Genomic DNA, 20,348 nt, shown 5'->3' with positions numbered 1-20,348 from the left:
TGTTTAGGACCTTGATCGTGGCTGAGGTGCACCCATGACCAGCTCGGAAATCAGATTGTGTAGCGGAGAAGGTACGGTGGGATTCGAAATGGTCAGTGATCTGTTTGTTAACTTGGCTTTCGAAGACTTTAGAAAGGCAGGGTAGGATAGATATAGGTCTGTAGCAGTTTGGGTCTAGAGTGTCTCCCCCTTTGAAGAGGGGGGTGACCGCGGCGGCTTTCCAATCTTTGGGGATCTCAGACGATACGAAAGAGGTTGAAAAGGCTAGTAATAGGGGTTGCAACATTTTCGGGGGGCTAATTTTAGAAAGAGAGGGTCCAGATTGTCTAGCTCGGCTGATTTGTAGGGGGTCCAGATTTTGCAGCTCTTTCAGAACATCAACTAACTGGATTTGGGTGAAGGAGAAATGGGGGAGGCTTGGGCAAGTTGCTGTGGGGGGTGCAGGGCTGTTGACCGGGGTAGGGGTAGCCAGGTGGAAATCATGGCCAGCCGTAGAAAAATGCTTCTTGAAATTCTCAATTATCGTGGATTTATCGTGGTGACAGTGTTTCCTAGCCTCAATGCAGTGGGCAGCTGGGAGGAGGTGCTCTTATTCTCCATGGACTTTACAGTGTCCCAGAACTTTTTGTAGTTTGTGCTACAGGATGTACATTTCTGTTTGAATAGCCTTTGCTTTCCTAACTGCCTGTGTATATTGGTTCCGAACTTCACTGAAAAGTTGCGTATCGCTGGGGCTAGTCGATGCTAATGCCACAGGATGTTGTTGTGCTGGTCAAGGGCAGTCAGGTCTGGACTTATCCAAGGGCTATATCTATTCCTGGTTCTACATTTCTTGAATGGGGCATGCTTATTTAAAATGGTGAGGAAAGCACTTTTAAAGAATAACCAGGCATCTTCTACTGACGGAATGAGGTCAATATCCTTCCAGGATACCTGGGCCAGGTTGATTAGAAAGGCCTGCTTGCTGAAGTGTTTTAGGGAGCGTTTGACAGTGATGAGGGGTGGTTGTTTGACCGCAGACCCATTACGAACGCAGGAAATGAGGCAGTGATCGCTGAGATCACTGCCTCATATCTATGAGGGTGCCCGTGTTTACGGATTTGGGGTTGTACCTGGTAGGTTCATTGATAATTTGTGTGAGATTGAGGGCATCAAGCTTAGATTGTAGGATGGCCGGGGTGTTAAGCATGTCCCAGTTTAGGTCACCTAACAGCACAAGCTCTGAAGATAGATGGGGGGCAATCAATTCACATATGGTGTCCGGGGCACAGCTGGGGGCAGAAGGTGGTGTATAGCAAGCAGCAACGGTGAGAGACTTGTTTCTGGAAAGGTGGATTTTTAAAAGTAGAAGCTCAAATTGTTTGTGCACAGACCTGGATAGTAAGACAGAACCCTGCAGGCTATCTCTGCAGTAGATAGAACTGCCAAAGGGGCGGAGTTGCAATCTTGTAGGAAAATGTTATAGTTAGGGATGGAAATTTCAGGGTTTTTGGTGGTCTTCCTAAGCCAGGATTCAGACATGGCTAGGACATCCGGGTTGGCAGAGTGAGCTACAGCAGTGAATAAAACAAACTTAGGGAGGAGGCTTCTAATGTTAACATGCATGAAACCAAGGCTTTTACGGTTACAGAAGTCAACAAATGAGAGCGCCTGGGGAATGGGAGTGGAGCTGGGCACTGCAGGGCCTGGATTAACCTCTACATCACCAGAGGAACAGAGGAGGAGTAGGATAAGGGTACGGCTAAAGGCTATAAGAACTGGTCGTCTAGTACGTTCGGAACAGAGAGTAAAAGGATCAGGTTTTGCCGTGCAGTAGCAGAGAGAACAGTCTATAACTTCGGTGGCTGTAGTCTTTGACCATTTAGGTCCTTCCTCTGATACCACCTGGTACAGAGGTCCTGGATGGCAGGGAGCTCTGCCCCAGTGATATATTTGGCCGTACGCACTACCCTCTGTAGCGCCTTGCGGTCAGATGCCAAGCAGTTTCCATACCAAGCAGTGATGCAGCCAGTCAAGATGCTCTCAATGTTCCAGCTCTAGAACTTTTGGAGAATCTGAGGGCCCATGCCTGATTCTTTTCAGCTTCCTGAAGGGGAAGAGGTGTTGTCGTGCCTTCTTCACGACTGTGTTGGTGTGTGTGGACCATGATAATTCCTTAGTGATGTGGACACCGAGGAACTTGAAGTTCTCAACCCCCTCCACTACAGCACCAATAAAATGTGGATGGGGGTATGCTCGGCCCTCCGTCTCCTGTAGTCCACGATCAGCTCCTTTGTCTTGCTGATGTTGAGGGATAGGTTGTTGTCACTGACCTCCTCCCTTATAAGTTGTCTCATCGTCATCGATGATCAGGCCAACCACTGTCATGTCATCAGCAAACTTAATGATAGTGTTGGAGTCATGCGCGGCAACGCAGTTGTGGTTGAACAGGGAGTACAGGAGGGGACTAAGCATGCACCCCTGAGGGGCCCCTGTGTTGAGGTTCAACATGGCAGATGTGTTATTGCCTACCCTCACCACCTGGGGTAACCTACACATGATATAAAGGATACATAAACTAAAAAGACAAACGGTTTCAGGAGTTTCTGGGTTTGCTCTTAAGTAATTATAACAATTTCAAAGTAACTCCAGTTGCAGAGGGAGGTGTTCAGTCCCAGGGTCCTGAGTTTAGTGATGAGCTTGGAGGGCACTATGGTGTTGAACAGCATTCTCACGTAGGTATTCGTCTTGTCCAGGTGGGAGAGGGCAGTGTGGAGTGCAAAAGAGACTGCATCATCTGTGGATCTGTTTGGGCAATATGCAAATTGGAGTGGGTCCAGGGTGTCTGGGATGATGGGTTTGATGTGAGCCTGAAGAAGGCACAGCGATGCCGAAACTTTGGTGATTTACCCAATAAATTACTGGGAGTTTATATATCGTATGCGACTCTATTTTTATAGTTGATGTGAGCCATGACCAACCTTTCAAAGCATTTCATGGCTACAGATGTGAATGCTACAGGGCGAGTCATTAAGACAACATATCATACAAATTGTAATTCGTAACATACCATATGTTCTACAATTCGTATCATATTGTACTGCTATTACATTGGTAGACCAATGCAATGTAACCTAATGTAACATATATTAACTGGAGTTGCACTGATTTTAGTAACATATAACACATTTTGTTCTGAGACCAGGTTGGCCAATTGCAGACCCTTCCGAAGGAACAGTAGGAGAGGAAAGTTGCGTAACAATTTGGATGTGCATGCAGTCTTCTGTAAATAACAGGACACCGTTATCCACTGAGTCTAGTCCATGTTTACAGTGTCTCTCTCACGACCTCAGTGGACAAGCCAATGTTGTACTCTCCTTACATGCTTGTCTCCATATAATTCTCCTCCTCTTCGCATATCACCATGATCAGCACAGAGTGGAAATGGTTTATGCAGACTAAAGGTCAATTACTTCTTCTAATTAGACAAATCTACTCTAAACACTATGGAGGGGAAAACACTGGCTAGCCTGATGTCTAACTCTTTAATGTGATGTTTAGTCTACTTTCCTCACATCATTACCAATTCCTGGGGTAACTAAACATGATGGGGGAAAATACTATGTATGGAGGGTAATAAATGAATGTTGACTTTAATTTATGGACCATGAATGAAGGTATGACTATTTACACAGCACATCGAACTCTATTGACTTTTCTATTGCAGTGGCAAAGGGGAATTATTTTTGATGTGGTATTTAATTCATATTTCTAACACAAAATTTCAGGCTCAATATTTCCTTCTTCGTATATATAAATTTAATCAAGTCAAAGCACCGTTGTTATATGCCTATATGACAAGCAATCTGCTCATTATAAGGAAGTGGCCAGAGGGGAGGGTTGGCATTTAAGGATCTACTGACTAGTGCAATATAAATTACAGAGCTCGCAGCCCCTCTGTCATGAGATAAGTTGGACAAGACCTGGCATTTAAGAACGCTGTTGGCACCCAATCCAATTATTCAAGTTATTTTTGATGAAGAACAATTTAGTCAACAAGTATGCTGCAGCAACGCAATGCATTCTGTCTTGTAGGAAACAAACATTTGCTGCTATCAAATGGGCACATCCAGAAACGATTGCATTAAAGCTGATTACACATTGATGAATACTGGCATGCCAGTAAAAAAACCTTTTCAGATTCTGAAGTCTTAAGTGTCGGCATACATGTCTTCTCTAGATGGTTTGAGTTCTCCTGAGGGAGCCGTTTAGTGGTTTTGCTCCTCTATCCTCTACTCCAGTCTATCCCTGCATCGATTAACAGACAAGAAAGAAGCTCTACATCATCCACTTCCTGCCCTGCTTACTCAATTTGATTTCAGCAACCACAAAACACCTGCCAGTGCCACATCACCATCCTTCACATCCACACGCTCCATAGAGGATAAGACCCTGTTGCTGTCTTTTGCTAATCAAGATAGATTGGTTGTTTACCTTATTACAGTATCATACAGTGTAGTCTACAGTGATGACTATAGAATGAAGTACTCATACCCACTAAAGACCTGTCATTTTGTGACCAGTCTCTCTTGTAAAATACATTTTTAATCCCAATGGGGTAACCTGTACACGATATAACGGATACATAAACTAAAAAGACAAACGGTTTAAGGAGTTTCTGGGTTTGCTCTTAAGTAATTATAACAATTTCAAAGTAACTACTGATATTAAATAATGTTCAATAACATCAAAATATGGTCGCTCAGTGTTATTATTTTAAACAAAGCTTTATACAGCACTGACTTGTTTGTCCTCAGTACTGCATTCTAGACTGTAGAGGTGTATTGCCATCTAGTGGCAGAGTTGATAATGTAAGAATAATCTGATTTCCCCAAATACTGTATATTTATACTTGTGCATCAACACATGACAATTAAGGGGTTAAGTGGTTAGAGAATAAAATACTAAAACCACTGTATAATATGATGCAATATGTCAGGATATGATATTAACATAAATAACAAATGAATACAATGTTGATACTAAAGTAATTACAGCATTACTACATGTACAAGTGTCATAATGTAAAGTGTTTATTGGTGATGCTGGAGTGTGTTAAGTGGATGTGCCGTATGCTAATGAGGGTGCTGGTGTAACACGCAGAGAGCAGGGCTGTCTGGGGGTCAGAGGGCAAGGGGGAGTCTTGTGCTGTCAACTCAGTGACCGATTGGCAACCAAGAACCAGGGAGGTTGTTGTGGTTACTACGGTGATTGTGGTGTGTGTGTGTGTGATTACAATCTGATCTGTCTAATAACAGCAACACAAATATACAAGAGTACTGGAAATAAGTGTTATTACACAAGGATAAGAGCAACAGTGTTTTACAGTGAGTGATTTTGAATTGATTAGTGCTTCCTTTCTTAGTCATATTTCTGATGAGGTTCAGCACTTCATTATTCTATAATCTACCCTGGGTCCCATAACACATCACATACAATCTGAAATGGCTGACAAACCTCTCTTCCATCCATCTTACTCAAAATGGCATGAGGACAGGGACACAGTGGGATTTATTGTTTATTGGTGCCACTATACTTCCCCTTTCTCTCTCTCAGTCACTTCAAAAGCACAGGAGTAGGGCGACAGGGCAGGGGAGGGGTGCACAATTGTTAATTGGCCCTTTGAGAGGAACAGAGAGGTGAATGAAGAAGAGACGGGGACAGTAGGGTCCTGTTGCCTCTCCAAGGGTCAACAGCCTAAGCAGTAGATGAGAGATCACCCCATCATACCAGGCACTGGACTAGTCAAGATACAGTATATTTGATTCACACATTATGGAGGTTATACATCCTGAGAGAAATAACAAGTTAGTATAGTATTAGTCATAACATATGCTATGCCTATAGAGACATTGCATTGCAGGTGCAAACATTACAATATATTAACTTTTAATTTGACTCTGAGAAGTCAGAAAATATGAATATTAAACGTTCTGCAGTCAGGGCTGATAGGTTATTGTGGTTATGGTTATGTGCTGTAGGTTACTTACCAGATAAACGGTTGCCTCACATCTCATGCCACACTGATGCAAGAGGTGGTTGTTCAATGGAACGATAGGTACTCTTTTTTTCTTCAATAAGGGGATGGACCTAAATTAGCATTTCACAGGTCCCCTTTTCCTCCTCTATTGCAACCTTCCCCGCAGAGCCCTTGCTTTCCCCGGGGATTGTCCTGTTTTTGGCACTTGTTGCCGTTGGCAGGGTGACAGTATTCGAGTGTGCAAACTTGTGCTATTGTCCGCGGGCCAGAAGGAGCCATGGAGACCCACTAATATGACACAGGAAAATGTTTACTGATGGTAATTCTATGGGCTTTGTCTAACTCTTTCTCCTTCATGACGACTCGATTTAAGTCTCTAAATGTTTGACTACAAATGCAGGAGTGCTATCCAGCTCCTTTCCTTTTGTCCCGCGAGGTTTGAATGAGTAATTCAGCTTTTGTGTCGCTCGATTGAGGGGGCAAACAGAAAGACAAGATTCTTGAGCGCTCAACCCCCCTTTCCATGGATATGTGCTCTTTAGATCCCCCCTCCCCACCCCCACCAAATCCTACATCTGACAGAACTCTGGAAGGGGGGGACCTCGATCACAACAGTTGAAAGTAGCCAAACGAATATTGTCTCGCAGTGATGAAGCATACCCATACCATTAACAGCCTATGTCAGACTAATCATGCACGGTAGTTATTGGGGCATATTTCGAAGTTTGGATAAACTATTGTAAGGGTGTTCCATGAGCGCGCGGAAGACCGGGCAGAAATATTGCATCTATTAGTCGCTTTTCTTGGAGGATCTCCGTGACAACAATTTGCGATGGCAAAGAATTCAATACCGGGGGCTTGGAGGCTGATTGGGGTGCATTGTGAGGAGACTGAGGTCGCTGATTGGTTCAAGGAAAGCACCAACACTACACGCAGTTTATATTCATTCAACTTGTTGAAGCACTCAGACTACTTCTGGGAGAGAGACAGGAATGAGAATCCTCAACAGGGGACATGGTAAGTTTTATTTGTGGTTATGAATGGATAACTTGCAACCTACGTGTTGTTAGGCTATGCGTAATTACTGTTTTATTGGGCACTGTGCGTAATTGTGTGATTATTGTGGTATTCCTTATGAACAAATAATGTGAGTATATAAAGTTCTAAATATTTTTCTATCTTATGATGCCATTCATTTTTTTCAGATTTTAAAGATGAAGAATATAATTTGCATGGACTTTTTTGGTAGTAGTCCTGTGAATTAAAATATTTACACTGTAAAATGGCAAGTGCAGACAGTGAGGTGAAAACGTTACTGAACTTTGTAAACTTGGCATCCAGTGACATCAAGGCGGCTCTGGACAAATCAGCCCCTTGCAGGCGCTCTGTGGACCACAGGAAATACCTGCAGAAACAGCTCAAGCGTTTTTCTCAGAAATACGCTCGGATGCCCAGATGCCACACACACAGGTCCACGGAGTCTGGCATCGCCAAAGATGTGGTGAACAAGTCCAGTGCGTATTCATTGGAGACAATTCACCCAAGCACGACGCGCATCAATGAAAAAGGGGGTTCGGATGCGCAAGACGTAGAGAACGCAAGGATGGCTCAAACCCCAACTGTAGACAGTGATAACAGTAAGCAAGAACAGGTACCCATGAGGAAACGTCAACTCCCTGCATCGTTTTGGGAGGAACCCCGATTAGCCCAAACCAACACAGACTATTTGCAGTACGGATGGAAAAAGAGCCACGGTGTGACAGGAACCAACGAGGTTGAAAAAATAAAAAAAGCTCACGAGGAACCAACACCGACCTTGTTTCTCTCCAATAGACGTGGCTCTGTTGAGAAAGAACCGCTCAAACTGGACGTGGCCTCTCATAACGTCAATGTGTGCGGTTTCTGTCCGTTTCAGTACCACGGACACCACGTCTTTCAGAGTCACATAGTTGTTCCACAATCGGCTGTGGGACTCTGGGGGAAAGCCACAGTGGCTGAAACGGCAACACCGGATATAGCACACCGACATAAGAACTACACGCATGTCGTGGTCAAACCCATACCGACTAAACCCACGGTCCCGCCATCCATTTTCAACGTGTTTGGGTTCATTTAAACACAATTACAAACGTATAAACATAGCTTAATAATTGCCTAAGCAATAATGAAGATGTACATATTATTTGTTTAGATCGATATGCCGTTTGTTTTTTATTTCAAACTTTGCATTTCTCTTTTTTTTTTAAAGAGTAGTCATAAGCACTTAAGTAGTCTTACATTTCACACCAAACATTTCTGCTTGGAACACCTGCACCTTTACCACTTGGGTTCCATAACGTCTAATAGGAATTTATTATAAAATCATAGCACCGTCTCAAACTGAAAAATGTAGACTACTTCATCTTTCTAATTTTTAAAATGGAAGGGAATTTATGTTGATATAGGAATGGAGTGACATTTGACGTTGTCCATTTTTTGATTAATTGTGATAATCTATGCTAAAGGAGAGGTCTACGGGTGTGTTGATTACCTCATGGTGTATATATTTCTTAAATATACTGGTTTAAAAATGATTTGATCAAAATTACTTGTAGTTCACTGGTGTTTGTCAACAGAAAGTAAAACACAGACTGACAGATAGTTCGCCACATTATTTCTTGATATTTTTTGTTTGTAAATAATACTTGGAGAAATGGAGAAATTACATTTATTTTTTAAATAAACAGTAGATCTTTAGATTTCTTTCTTTGGTTCGAACACATTCAATAGCCTTTTGGCACTGACATTTACAATATGTTACAACAACAACTCAACTATAATATACACTCATTACACTAGGTCTGTTGAAAACACACTTTCAAAACATTTTACAAATACAGTGCTGAATATCAACAAGTAAATTCCATCCAAGCAAGCACACTTCATAAAGCCTCACATTGATTGTCTCCCTTTGTTCGACTCGGCCTAAACATCTGAAAGACAGGTATTTTATATGCTTACCTTGAGTTAATTGCAGCTCACATCCACTGTATGTGCACACAACACACACATTCCCCAATCATCACTACCCCATAAATACAGTTTCAAAAATCCTGTAAACTGGTAATGTAATATACTATAAGGCACAACACACAGGAACACTGACAAGCCTTATTTGCCATCAGGGCAGAAGTCATCAAAGCTGTGTCTGGTCAGGCTGAGGTACTGCAGCAGTCTCTGGGAGGGGTAGGCTGTCCAGAGACCCGAGTCTGGACACACCCATCTGCTCACTGATCCTTAGCCTGCACAGGTGCATCAGTGGATGGGCTGACACTGAGGAAACAGCAGGGAACACTGTATTAGATTGTCCCACCTGTTTGAGTGTGTGTGTCTGTGTTCATTGATGTACTCACATGACTTGGACTTGATGCTGGGCCATTCCTGCCGTCCATCCAGGAGCTCGGCGAGTCTGGCACACAGTTGGTGATGGGATCAACTCACAAAACTAAAGGATATAAGAATGAACAGAAAGAAAAGATAATGAGCATCGTGCCCCCCCCCCCCCCCAAAAAAAGGCAATTTATCAAGTTCCCAGAATAATCATGATCACAATAGGAGCCTACTTTGCCTTACCTGTACTTTGCTGACAACAAGTCATGTGCAGGTTAAAAGAGACATGTCATTGGTAGGAAGTACAGTGTTGACGTTGATGACTATGCTGCCCATGCTGTCCTGGGCTGGGTGTGGGCTGCAACCATATGCACATCTGAAGTAGGCCCAGATATCACAGCCATTGACCAAAAGGCACTTGAGAAGAGGTAGGTTATTCATACAGAGTATGATAGCACCAGGGAAGGTGGTGTGACAGAATGGAATGCTGGTGTTATCAGCCCCATGCTCCAGCAGTAGGGAGACAGTCCTGGCACAACCCAGTCTTACAGCTGCTAGTAGAATGGCAGCAATAGTGCTTCCATTGGAAATGGAAAAGTAGAGTGCTGTGATGCAGTGATCCAAATACTGCATGGAGCGATTGTGGGATAGTGTGGCGTTGACATCGGCACCTGTCCTGAGCAATATGGCTGTGACCATGTCCCGGTTGTGCTCTGCAGCCTGGTCGAGGGGGGTGATCACGCTTTGTGAACTCTGGCCCGACTTAGTGACTGGGACAAGCAGGTACACAATACTGGAACAAGGGGACATTAGTACTGTACATAAGAGTAATACAAGAGAGACACAACAGGAGAAACACAGTGCACTCGTACATACTCATGGTGTCCACACTGAGCAGCAACATGTAGAGGTAGGAGTCCTGTCTTGGTGGGTTTGTTGCCGTCTGTGTTGGGAGAAAGTAGCAGCTCCACTATCTCCCTGTGGCAATTTTTACTGGCCTCACACAGGGCTGTAGCACCGTCACATGTCTGCATGTTGATGTCAGCACCTGAGGAAAAAGTGACTTTGGAGAAAACTGAATGAGTCTAATAAGAATGAATGTATCACCTGTCTGTGTGACTACAGTTAAAAGCCATATGTATTATAAGGCCAACCATGTCATCTGTTACAGCATTACACACACTGTAACCTACCTTTCCTAATGAGGTATCGCATGGCCTCTACGCGTCCTTTCTGGGCTGCTACTATGAGTGCTGTAGGTATTGGGAGGATTAATGGTGGCTCCTGCCCTAACCAGCTATTTTTTTACCAATGACCTTCCACAGGCATTAAACAAAGCATGTGTGTCCATGTATGCTGATGATTCAACCATATACAGTGCCTTGCAAAAGTATTCATCCCCCTTGGCGTTTTTTCCTATTTTTTTGCATTACAACCTGTAATTTAAATTGATTTTTATTTGGATTTCATGTAATGAACATACTTAAAATAGTCCAAATTGGTGAAGTGAAATTTTTTTTTTTAAATAAATAAAAAACTGAAAGTGGTGCTATGAAGCCCCTAAATAAGATCTGGTGCAACCAATTACCTTCAGAAGTCACATAATTAGTTAAATAAAGTCCACCTGTGTGCAATCTAAGTGTCACATGATCTGTCACATGATCTGAGTATATATGCACCTGTTCTGAAAGGCCCCAGAGTCTGTATCACCACTAAGCAAGGGACACCACCAAGCAAGCTGCACCATGAAGACCAATGAGCTCTCCAAACAGGTCAGGGACAAAGTTGTGGAGAAGTACAGATCAGGGTTGGGTTATACTTTTTTTTTTACTTTGAACATCCCATGGAGCACCATTAAACCCACCAAAACTCACAGACCAGGCAAGGAGGGAGAGGCAACAAAGAGACCAAAGATAACCCTGAGGGAGCTGCAAAGCTCCACAGCAAAGATTGGAGTATCTGTCCATAGGACCACTTTAAGCCGTATACTCCACAGAGCTCAGCTTTACGGAAGAGTGGCCAGAAAAAGCCATTGCTTAATGAAAGAAAGAAGCAAACATGTTTGGTGTTCGCCAAACGGCGTGTGGGAGACTCCCCAAACATACGGAAGAAGGTACTCTGGTCAGATGAGACTAAAATTAAGCTTTTGGCCATCAAGGAAAACGCTATGACTGGCGCAAACCTAACACCTCTCATCACCCTGAGAACATCATCCCCACATTGAAGCATGATGGTGGCAGCATCATGCTGTGGGGATGTTTTTCATCGGCAGGGACTGGGAAACTAGTCAGAATTGAAGGAATGATGAATGGCACGAAATACAAGGATATTATTGAGGGAAGCGTGTTTCAGTCTTCCAGAGATTTGAGACTGGGACGGAGGTTCACATTCCAGCAGGACAATGACCCTAAGCATACTGCTAAAGCAACACTCGAGTGGTTTAAGGGGAAACCAGACCTCAATCCAATTGAGCATCTATGTTATGACTAAAAGATTGCTGTACACCAGCGGAACCCATCCGACTTGAAGGAGATGGAGCAGTTTTGTCTTGATGAATGGGCAAAATTCTCAGTGGCTAGATGTGCCAAGCTTACAGAGACATACCCCAAGGGACTTGCAGCTGTAATTGCTGAAAAAGGTGGCTGTACAAAGTATTGACTTTGGGGAGGTGAATAGTTATGCACACTCAAGTTTTCCGTTTTTTAAAACTTATTTCTTGTTTGTTTCACAATAAAAAATATTTTGCATCTTCAAAGTGGTAGGCATGTTGTGTAAATCAAATGATACAAACCCCCCAAAATCAGAGCATTGAGCAAGAGCATTGTATTTGGTACAAATCATTCCTTAAGTTCTAGACCTCAGCTGAATCTGGTAATGAGTGGTGTGGCTATTGAACAAATTTAGAGACTAAATTACTTGGCATTACCTTAGATTGTTAACTGTTATGGTCAAAACATATAGATTAAATAGTTGTAAAGATGGAGAGAGGTCTGTCCGTAATAAAGACTTGCTTTGCTTTTTTGACACCACACTCCAAAAAGCAAGTTCTCCAGGCTCTAGTTTTGTCTAATCTTGATTATTGTCCAGTCGTGTGGTCCAGTGCTGCAAGGAAATACCTAGTAAGCTGCAGCTGGCCCAGAACAGAGCGGCACGTTTTGCTCTTCATTGTAATCAGAGGGCTGATATAAATACTATGCATGCCAATCTCTCTTGGCTAAGAGTTGAGGAGAGACTGACTGCATCACTTCTTTTTATAAGAAACATTAAGGTGTTGGAAATCCCAAATTATTTGCATAGTCAATTTACACACAGCTCTGACACACACACTTATCCCACCATGGGTATTTTCACTGTCCCCAAATCCAGAACAAATTCAAGAAAGCATACAGTATTATATAGAGCCCTTATTGCATGGAACTTCCTTCCATCTCATATTGTTCAAATAAACAGCAAACCTGGTTTAAAAAAAACAGATGAATTAACACCTCACGGCACAATGTCTCTCCCCTATTTGACCTAGATAGTTTGTGTGTATGCATTGATATGTAGGCCTCGGTGTGCCTTTTTAAAAATGTATGTAGTTCTGTCCTTGAGCTGTTCTTGTCTATTGATGTTCTGTATTATGTCATTCTGTATTATGTTTCATGTTTTGTGTGGACCTCAGGAAGAGTAGCTGCTGCTTTTGCAACAGCTAATGGGGATCCTAATAAAATACCAAATCTCTATGTTGTCCCTGCACACTGCCTCGTGGAGGGCTGTCCAGCCCCGGTTACACCTCTGGTTCACTGTGGCACCGAATGACAGGATGAGGCTCACCATTTGGGGCTCCCGAGTGGCGCAGTGGTCTAAGGCACTGCATCTCAGTGCAAGAGGCGACACTACAGTCCCTGGTTTGAATCCAGGCTGAATCACATCCGGCCGTGATTGGGAGTCCCATAGGGTGGCGCACAATTGGCCCAGCGTCGTCCGGGTTTTGCCGGGGTAGGCCGTGATTGTAAATAAGAATTTGTTCTTAACTGAATTGGCTAGTTAAATAAAGGTTAAATAAAAATACATTTAAAAAAATTCACGTTCTCCCGCTCACACGCTAGAAGGCATCAGAGAACATTGGGTTAGACAGACTGGCAGAAGACACCATGCTTCAGTACAGGCCTACATATTCCTCAAAGCCATTATCTTACATGCTATAGCCACGTAGGGTGCTGTACCTTTGTATAGGGGAGTCTCTTTGTTCTTGTTGCTGATGTCAGGGTCTGGCCCTGGCTGTAGGAGGCATTGAACACAGAACAGTTGCTGCCTGGAAAATGACAGGAGGAGAGCAGCCTGTTCTTGGAGGGTGCGCTTGTCAACTAATCCTGGTTGGGCTGGAGGGGAAATAGTATACACATAAACAAAATGCTTTAACATGCTTTAACATCCAGTCTATAATTCAACCCCAATTTAATTTAGCCCCATTAACAAAAGGCAAGGATTTGCATTTAAAGACTATAAAAATGATGCTTTCAATGTGTAGCTTTCAGCAGTGCCTTTACGCATTCAGCTTGGCCACAATATGCAGCCTCATGCAAAGGTATTAATCCTTCTTTGTTCTCTTTCATCAGGCTGAGTGGTGCAGTCACTGACAGCTCTTTCACAGCTTGAGCATCTCCTCTCTGGATGGCAAACACTGTTGGATCGACATCCCTACAATGAAGAGGGAAGGCAAATGACTGGAAGAGACAATGCAGAATGTAGGTTAATGGATGCAGGTTTATGATACCGAGTTCTCTCATAAATCTAGTTGTTCATGTTTTTAAATAAAGAGTAAGCAAATCCGTGATTTTATTTTCTAGTGTTTAGATATAATGGCAATAATGTATGGTCCTTGTAAATCAATAAATATTATAATTAATTATATAAAATATAAATGTTTACTAGACTGAAACAAACCCCACTAATTCAGTCCACGGGGATTGCCCTGCGCTTCACAATTAACAAAATACTCACTCAGCTGACATAAAGTCGTTCTGCCGTCGCCGATCAACGCATTTTTATATTTTTATTAAACTAGGAAAGTCAGTTAACAAATTATTATTTACAATGACTGCCTAGGCCGGCCAAACCCTAACGACGACGTGCCAATTGTGCGCAGCCCTATGGGACTCCCAATCACGGCCGATTGTGATACAACCTGGAATCGAACCAGGGTCTGTAGTGATGCCTCTAGCACTGAGATGTAGTGCCTTAAACCGCTGCGCCACTCGGGAGCCCACATCGTTGGATACTTTACCTAAAGACGGGTTGCTCTTGTTCCCACCATAACGAAATTTCGATAGATACTCGGAATAAGTTAATCTCATCATTATTTTAGTGCATCTACACACGTTGTAGAGGACACGCGGCAGAGCAGCGGTCGAGCAATGACAGCAGCGGGGGGAGGATAGCCAGGGCTCTGCGGTGCTTTCAAAGATTATTTTAGGCACTCCAGCATCCACCGCCCAAAGATAAAGGCAAATAGCATCAGGATACTTTGGGCATCTGTTCTCCATTACCCCGTTAGTTTTTATTATGACATTTGCAAACAGGCAGGTGTTTTTATATTTTGGTACATTAAAAATAGGTGTTATACTAATTTGACTGGAATTGTCAATAACTTGAATATAAAAAAAATGGCCCTGGTTATTTTAACAAAATTATTAACCCAACTCCATTCGGTAAAAAAGTCAAATTATGGCTTCTTTACCATATAGCATTTGTGCAAAAATGCTGAACAGCATGGAAATCTTAACAATATGAACATTAGTGCCTATTGCCTGTTACCACATGATGCTCTTCAGAGTTTGATGCCTATGGCTGCTGTATATCCCACCATATAGTGAGTGATAGGGGCTCAGATTCGTATTTATATTATCTTGGTTGAAACTATATTAAATAAAATTAAATTAAACTTGATCCTGCAGAATGTTGGACATAGTAGAATTGACTCAATTAGACAAGAGAGGGAATAAGAATACATACAGGACATATCTTCTTTGTAAGGACTCACCTTAACAACTTGATGGATGAGGGGATTGTAGGCAGAGTCTGATGGTTAGATATGTCTGTGTTATCTTCAATATTTAGTCTCTGGCATAGTGTTATGGACAGGCTGGCTGGGAAGGTCACATTGGTGGTCACTATATTGCCCTAAACAACTAGGTTACCCAGCACTTCCCTGTTGTCCTCATAGCCCATGGTTGGTCCTAGAGTTACAACACATGGACCTGGAAGGAAGTTGAAAGCATGAATGAATTAATCATAAAACAAAATATTCCTCTCAGTCATCAAACATAGAATTAAGAATTTCCCTTTAAAATCCTGCAATCGTGAAATAAGGGTGAAATGAGAGCGCACAACAAAATTGAGCTGCATCACCTTGATTCATGAAAGAACTGGCATGCAAAATCAAAGGCAGAAAATGTTAAATCCTGAAACAAATAATGTACACATAGTCATAAGTTTTCAGCATGTGGAGTAACCTAAGAGCCAGGCACTCCTGTTGGGAGAGAGGACAGCCATCTGTGCTGCCAGACTAGGGAGCAAGTAGCCCCAGCAGTGGTGATGCCTTTTAAGGGCATGTTTAACTTTGTTTGGTTCCACATGATTCCACTGCTCTTATTAAAGGCCTCTCTGGCTTGAGGGCTTACATGGCTATGGCAGAGATTATGAAGGAGTATTACAATCACCCACACAACAGCTTGAATTACAGTCCCTGGTGATATCTATACAACTTTTGTGACACATAAGATAATCACTCAGTGATAAGAAAACAAACAGTCAACATCCAGAAATAAGATTAGCTCTGCAAAAAGGCAATGTTAAAATGTATTGGGGAAGTAAAAAGCATTCTCCAGTATATGAAACAATTTTTCAGACAAAGTCTAAAACATATTTATAGATAAGCATACGTATTATGAAGTCAATGCAGAATTTCTCCATCTTTGAATTCCCAAAGCTCTCTCTGACAGTCTCAGAATAACATTCCTATTTCAGAGCACCCCAAAGCATATCTCCAATATCTGTTATTAGACAATAACACTGGTTGAGGCTGTGGGTTCATTGGTACTGATTGCTATTTGCTGTCTAACTGTCAAGTCTTGACAGTCAAGTAAATGTGTCTTGGTCTGGTTAAGATCCAGTGTCATACCATTACATCTTAAAACATGACACCACCACTGTAACCATGTCACGATCGTGTGGTGAGACGGACCAAGGCACATCATGATTAAAGTTCCACATATTTATTCAAGCGAAACTTCCAAACAAAAGGAAACAAACAACGAACCGTGACATCAACAGTGCAACATGCACTAACAAAACAAGATCCCACAAAACACAGTGGGGAAATGGCTGCCTAAATATGATCTCCAATTAGAGGCAACGATTACCAGCTGCTTCTAACTGGGAACCATACCAAGCACACCAACATAGAAATAATAAACCTAGAACACCCCCTAGTCACGCCCTGAGCTACTATACCATAGAGAACCAAGGGCTCTCTCTGGTCAGGGCGTAACAAACCAGCATAATGTTTACTTCTGAAGAGTGAGAAAATCCTGGCTTTAAGTTCTAAATGTAATAATTACTGCCTTTCTGGTTTATCAACATATCTCCTTAAAACAGGCTTAGCAACTTGCTCAATTATATTTTCTGAAAATTGGAGAGCATCAGTTGTTGACAGTTAGACACTGTTGGAAATGGTTGAGGTGTAGATTATAAACTACCGATTGCAACCCAAAGTGGTATTCAGTTGAAACTTTGTTAAATTGAAACTGTAGCCTACTGACTTGGCTGTAATAAAATATACATTTTTTGGTGTCAAATGAACTCAGCCTGGTCACAGACTAGACTTAACATAGTAAACATGAATCCCAAAACACTGAAATGAGTATGATATGTTAGCTTTGGTATGGTTACATAAGACAGTTACTTAAAGCGAAAATGAAAGAAGGGTGGTTGGTCGGGATGGATGGGTGTATAATGTGAATGTCTAGCAACCCAAAAGGTTGCGAGTTTGAATCTCATCACGGACAACTTAGCATTTTAGGTAATTAGCAACTTTTTGGGTTATATGGGTGGGTATATAATGATAATGTCTAGAAACCCAAAGGTTGCGAGTTTGAATCTCATCACTTACAACTTAGCATTTTAGGTAATTAGCAACTTTTCAACTACTTACTACTTTTTAGCTACTTTGCAACTACTTAGCATGTTAGCTAATCTAACCCTAACCCTTTCCCGAATCCTAACCTTAGCCCCTAGCCTAGCTAACGTTAGCCAGCTAGCTAACATTAGCCACCTAGTTAGAACTCGTAACATATTATATTTTTATCAAATTCATAACATATTGTACATATTAGAGCGTTGGACAAGTAACCGAAAGGTTGCAAGATCGAATCCCCGAGCTGACAAGGTAAAAACCTGTCGTTCTGCCCCTGAACAAGGCAGTTAACCCACTGTTCCTAGGCCATCATTGAAAATAAGAATTTGTTCTTAACTGACTTGCCTAGTTAAATAAAGGTAAAATTTAAAATAATAAAATATATATATATATATATATATTGCCATCACTAGCACATTAGAGGCTGCTGCCTTATATACATAGACTTGAAATCACTAGCCCCTTTAATAATGTTTACATATTTTGCATTACTCATCTCATATGTATATACTGTATTCTATACTATTCTACTGAATCTTAGTCTATGCCTCTCTGACATTGCTCATCCAAAAATGTATATGTTCTTAATTCCATTCCTTTACCTTAGATTGTGTGTATTGTTAGATATTACTGCACTGTTGGACCTAGAAAACCAAGCATTTCATTACACCCGCAGTAACATCTGCTAAACATGTGTATGTGACAAATAACATTTGATTTGGCACATTTGTAACATATTGTACGTTTTGCAAATTCGTAACATATAATACGAAATGGGTAATAGACATCCACAAATTAATACATACCATACAAAATGTAACATATCATACTAAATGGAGTGTCTCGGATTTACATACAGAATAATATGAAAAGCTCTGAGGCTAGGTTGATGAACTAGATCCTGGCCTACTCACCTGGAAAATGATCTGAAGTCAATATAGAATCAAGAAAAATGCTGGCACCGATCAAGTAGGCTGGATACCTTACAGTTATTGACCATGCATGCAGATATCTATATATAGTACCAGTCAAAAGTTTGGACACACATACTAATTCCATTTTTTTTTAAATATTTGTTTTACTATTTTCTACATTGTAGAATAATAGTGAATACATTAAAACTATGAAATAACACATATGGAATCATGTAGTAACCAAAAAAGTGTTACAAAAACCAAAATATATTTTATATTTGAGATTCTTCAAAGTAGCCACCCATTGCCTTGATGACAGCTTGCACACTCTTGGCATTATCTCAACCAGCTTCATGAGGTCACCTGGACTGCATTTCAATTAACAGGTGTGCTTTGTTAAAAGTTAATTTGTGGAATTTCTTTCCTTCTTAATGCGTTTGAGCCAATCAGTTGTGCTGTGACATGGTAGGGGTGGTATACAGAAGATAGCCCTATTTAGTAAAATACCAAATCTATATTATAGCAAGAACAGCTCAAACAAGCAAAGAGAAACGACAGTCCATCATTACTTTAAGGCATGAAGGTCAGTCAATGCGGAAATGTCATGAACTTTGAACGTTTCTTCAAGTGCAGTCGCAAAAACCATCAAGCCCTATGATGAAACTGGCTCTCATGAGGACCGCCACAGGAAAGGAAGACCCAGAATTACCTCTGCTGCAGAGGATAAGTTCATTAGAGTGAACTGCACCAGCGTTCAAGCAACAGACACATCAACTGTTCAGAGGAGACTGCGTGAATCAGGCCTTCATGGTCGAATTGCTGCAAAGAAACCACTACTAAAGGACACCAATAAGAAGAAGAGACTTGCTTGGGCCAAGAAACATGAGCAATGGACATTGGACCGTTGGAAATCTGTCCTTTGGTCTGATGAGTCCAACCGCCGTGTCTTTGTGAGACGCAGAGTAAGTAAACGGATTTCTGCATGTGTGGTTCCCACCATGAAGCATGGAGGAGATTTGCTGGTGACACTGTCTGTGATTTATTTAGAATTCAAGGCACACTTAACCAGCATGGCTACCACAGCGACACGCCATCCCATCTGGTTTGCGCTTAGTGGGACTATAAATGGTTTTTTCAACAGGACAATGACCCAAAACAGACCTCGAGGATTGAAATGGTTTGGGATGAGTTGGACCGCAGAGGGAAGGAAAAGCAGCCAACAAGTGCTCAGCATATGTGGGAACTACTTCAAGACTGCTGGAAAAGCATTCCAGGTGAAGCTGGTTGAGAGAATGCCAAGAGAGTGCAAAGCTGTCATCAAGGCAAAGGGTGGCTGCTTTGAAGAATCTAAAATATGTTTTGATTTGTTTAACACTTTTTGGGTTACTACATATGTGTTATTTCATAGTTTTGATGTCTTCACTATTATTCTACAATGTAGAAAATAGTAAGAATAAAGAAAAACACTTTAATGAGTAGGTCAATCAATCAAATTAATTTATAAAGCCCTTCTTACATCAGCTAATGTCAAAGTGCTGTACAGAAACCCAGCCTAAAACCCCAAAACAGCAAGCAATGCAGGTGTAGAAACACGGCGGCTAGGAAAAACTCCCTAGAAAGGCCTAGAGTAGGTGCATCCAAACTTTTGACTGGTACTGAATTTAAAATCTAATGTATAATAATTGTTCTATTTAGATGGAGACAAAGTTTATGATGTGTTTGCAATGTCAGTCTTAATTTATAAAGGCGACTGCCTTTTGTGGAGTACCTTTCAGTTGCTTTCCATCCGTGAATTAGAACGCCTCCCGGGCAGTTGCTATGACAACCGAGAAACGATCCCCTCGCATTCCCTCTCCCCTCCCCCTGG

General features: G+C 41.8%; 2 protein-coding genes across 7 annotated transcripts; one reads left to right on the top strand and one right to left on the bottom strand.

Annotated features, from left to right (window-relative positions):
* The first annotated feature begins 6,662 nt into the window (after positions 1 to 6,662).
* LOC106611004 (protein FAM181A) lies at positions 6,663 to 8,755 on the top strand. The gene is made up of 2 exons (XM_014210792.2): positions 6,663 to 7,036; positions 7,225 to 8,755. The coding sequence occupies exon 2, from the start codon at positions 7,302 to 7,304 to the stop codon at positions 8,133 to 8,135; it is 834 nt and encodes a 277-aa protein (XP_014066267.1). The 5' UTR covers positions 6,663 to 7,036; positions 7,225 to 7,301; the 3' UTR covers positions 8,136 to 8,755.
* On the bottom strand, positions 8,713 to 20,287 carry LOC106611003 (ankyrin repeat and SOCS box protein 2). Of its 6 annotated transcripts, none has more exons than XR_006770965.1 (6): positions 15,782 to 15,913; positions 15,414 to 15,630; positions 13,597 to 14,071; positions 9,632 to 10,436; positions 9,412 to 9,503; positions 8,713 to 9,331 (listed from the first exon to the last, which is right to left on the bottom strand). XR_006770965.1 is itself a non-coding variant. In XM_045723492.1 (5 exons), exons 3-5 carry the CDS (start codon positions 13,793 to 13,795, stop codon positions 9,653 to 9,655), a joined length of 900 nt encoding a protein of 299 aa, XP_045579448.1. In that variant the 5' UTR covers positions 13,796 to 14,071; positions 15,414 to 15,630; positions 20,250 to 20,287; the 3' UTR covers positions 9,545 to 9,652. The 6 variants fall into 6 exon arrangements, 3 of the variants coding, with proteins under 3 accessions (XP_045579448.1, XP_045579447.1, XP_045579446.1); XR_006770966.1 differs by having other exon boundaries at positions 10,265 to 10,436; XR_006770967.1 differs by lacking the exons at positions 8,713 to 9,331; positions 9,412 to 9,503 and having other exon boundaries at positions 9,545 to 10,436; positions 13,597 to 13,752; positions 14,012 to 14,071.
* Between the last annotated feature and the right edge of the window lie 61 nt (positions 20,288 to 20,348).

Source organism: Salmo salar, chromosome ssa09 (genome assembly GCF_905237065.1).
Source record: "Salmo salar chromosome ssa09, Ssal_v3.1, whole genome shotgun sequence".
In the NCBI taxonomy this organism is placed as follows: Eukaryota; Metazoa; Chordata; class Actinopteri; order Salmoniformes; family Salmonidae; genus Salmo; species Salmo salar.
The sequence above is the reverse complement of the archived record's forward strand: the minus strand, read 5'-3'. Positions and strand labels throughout refer to the sequence as shown.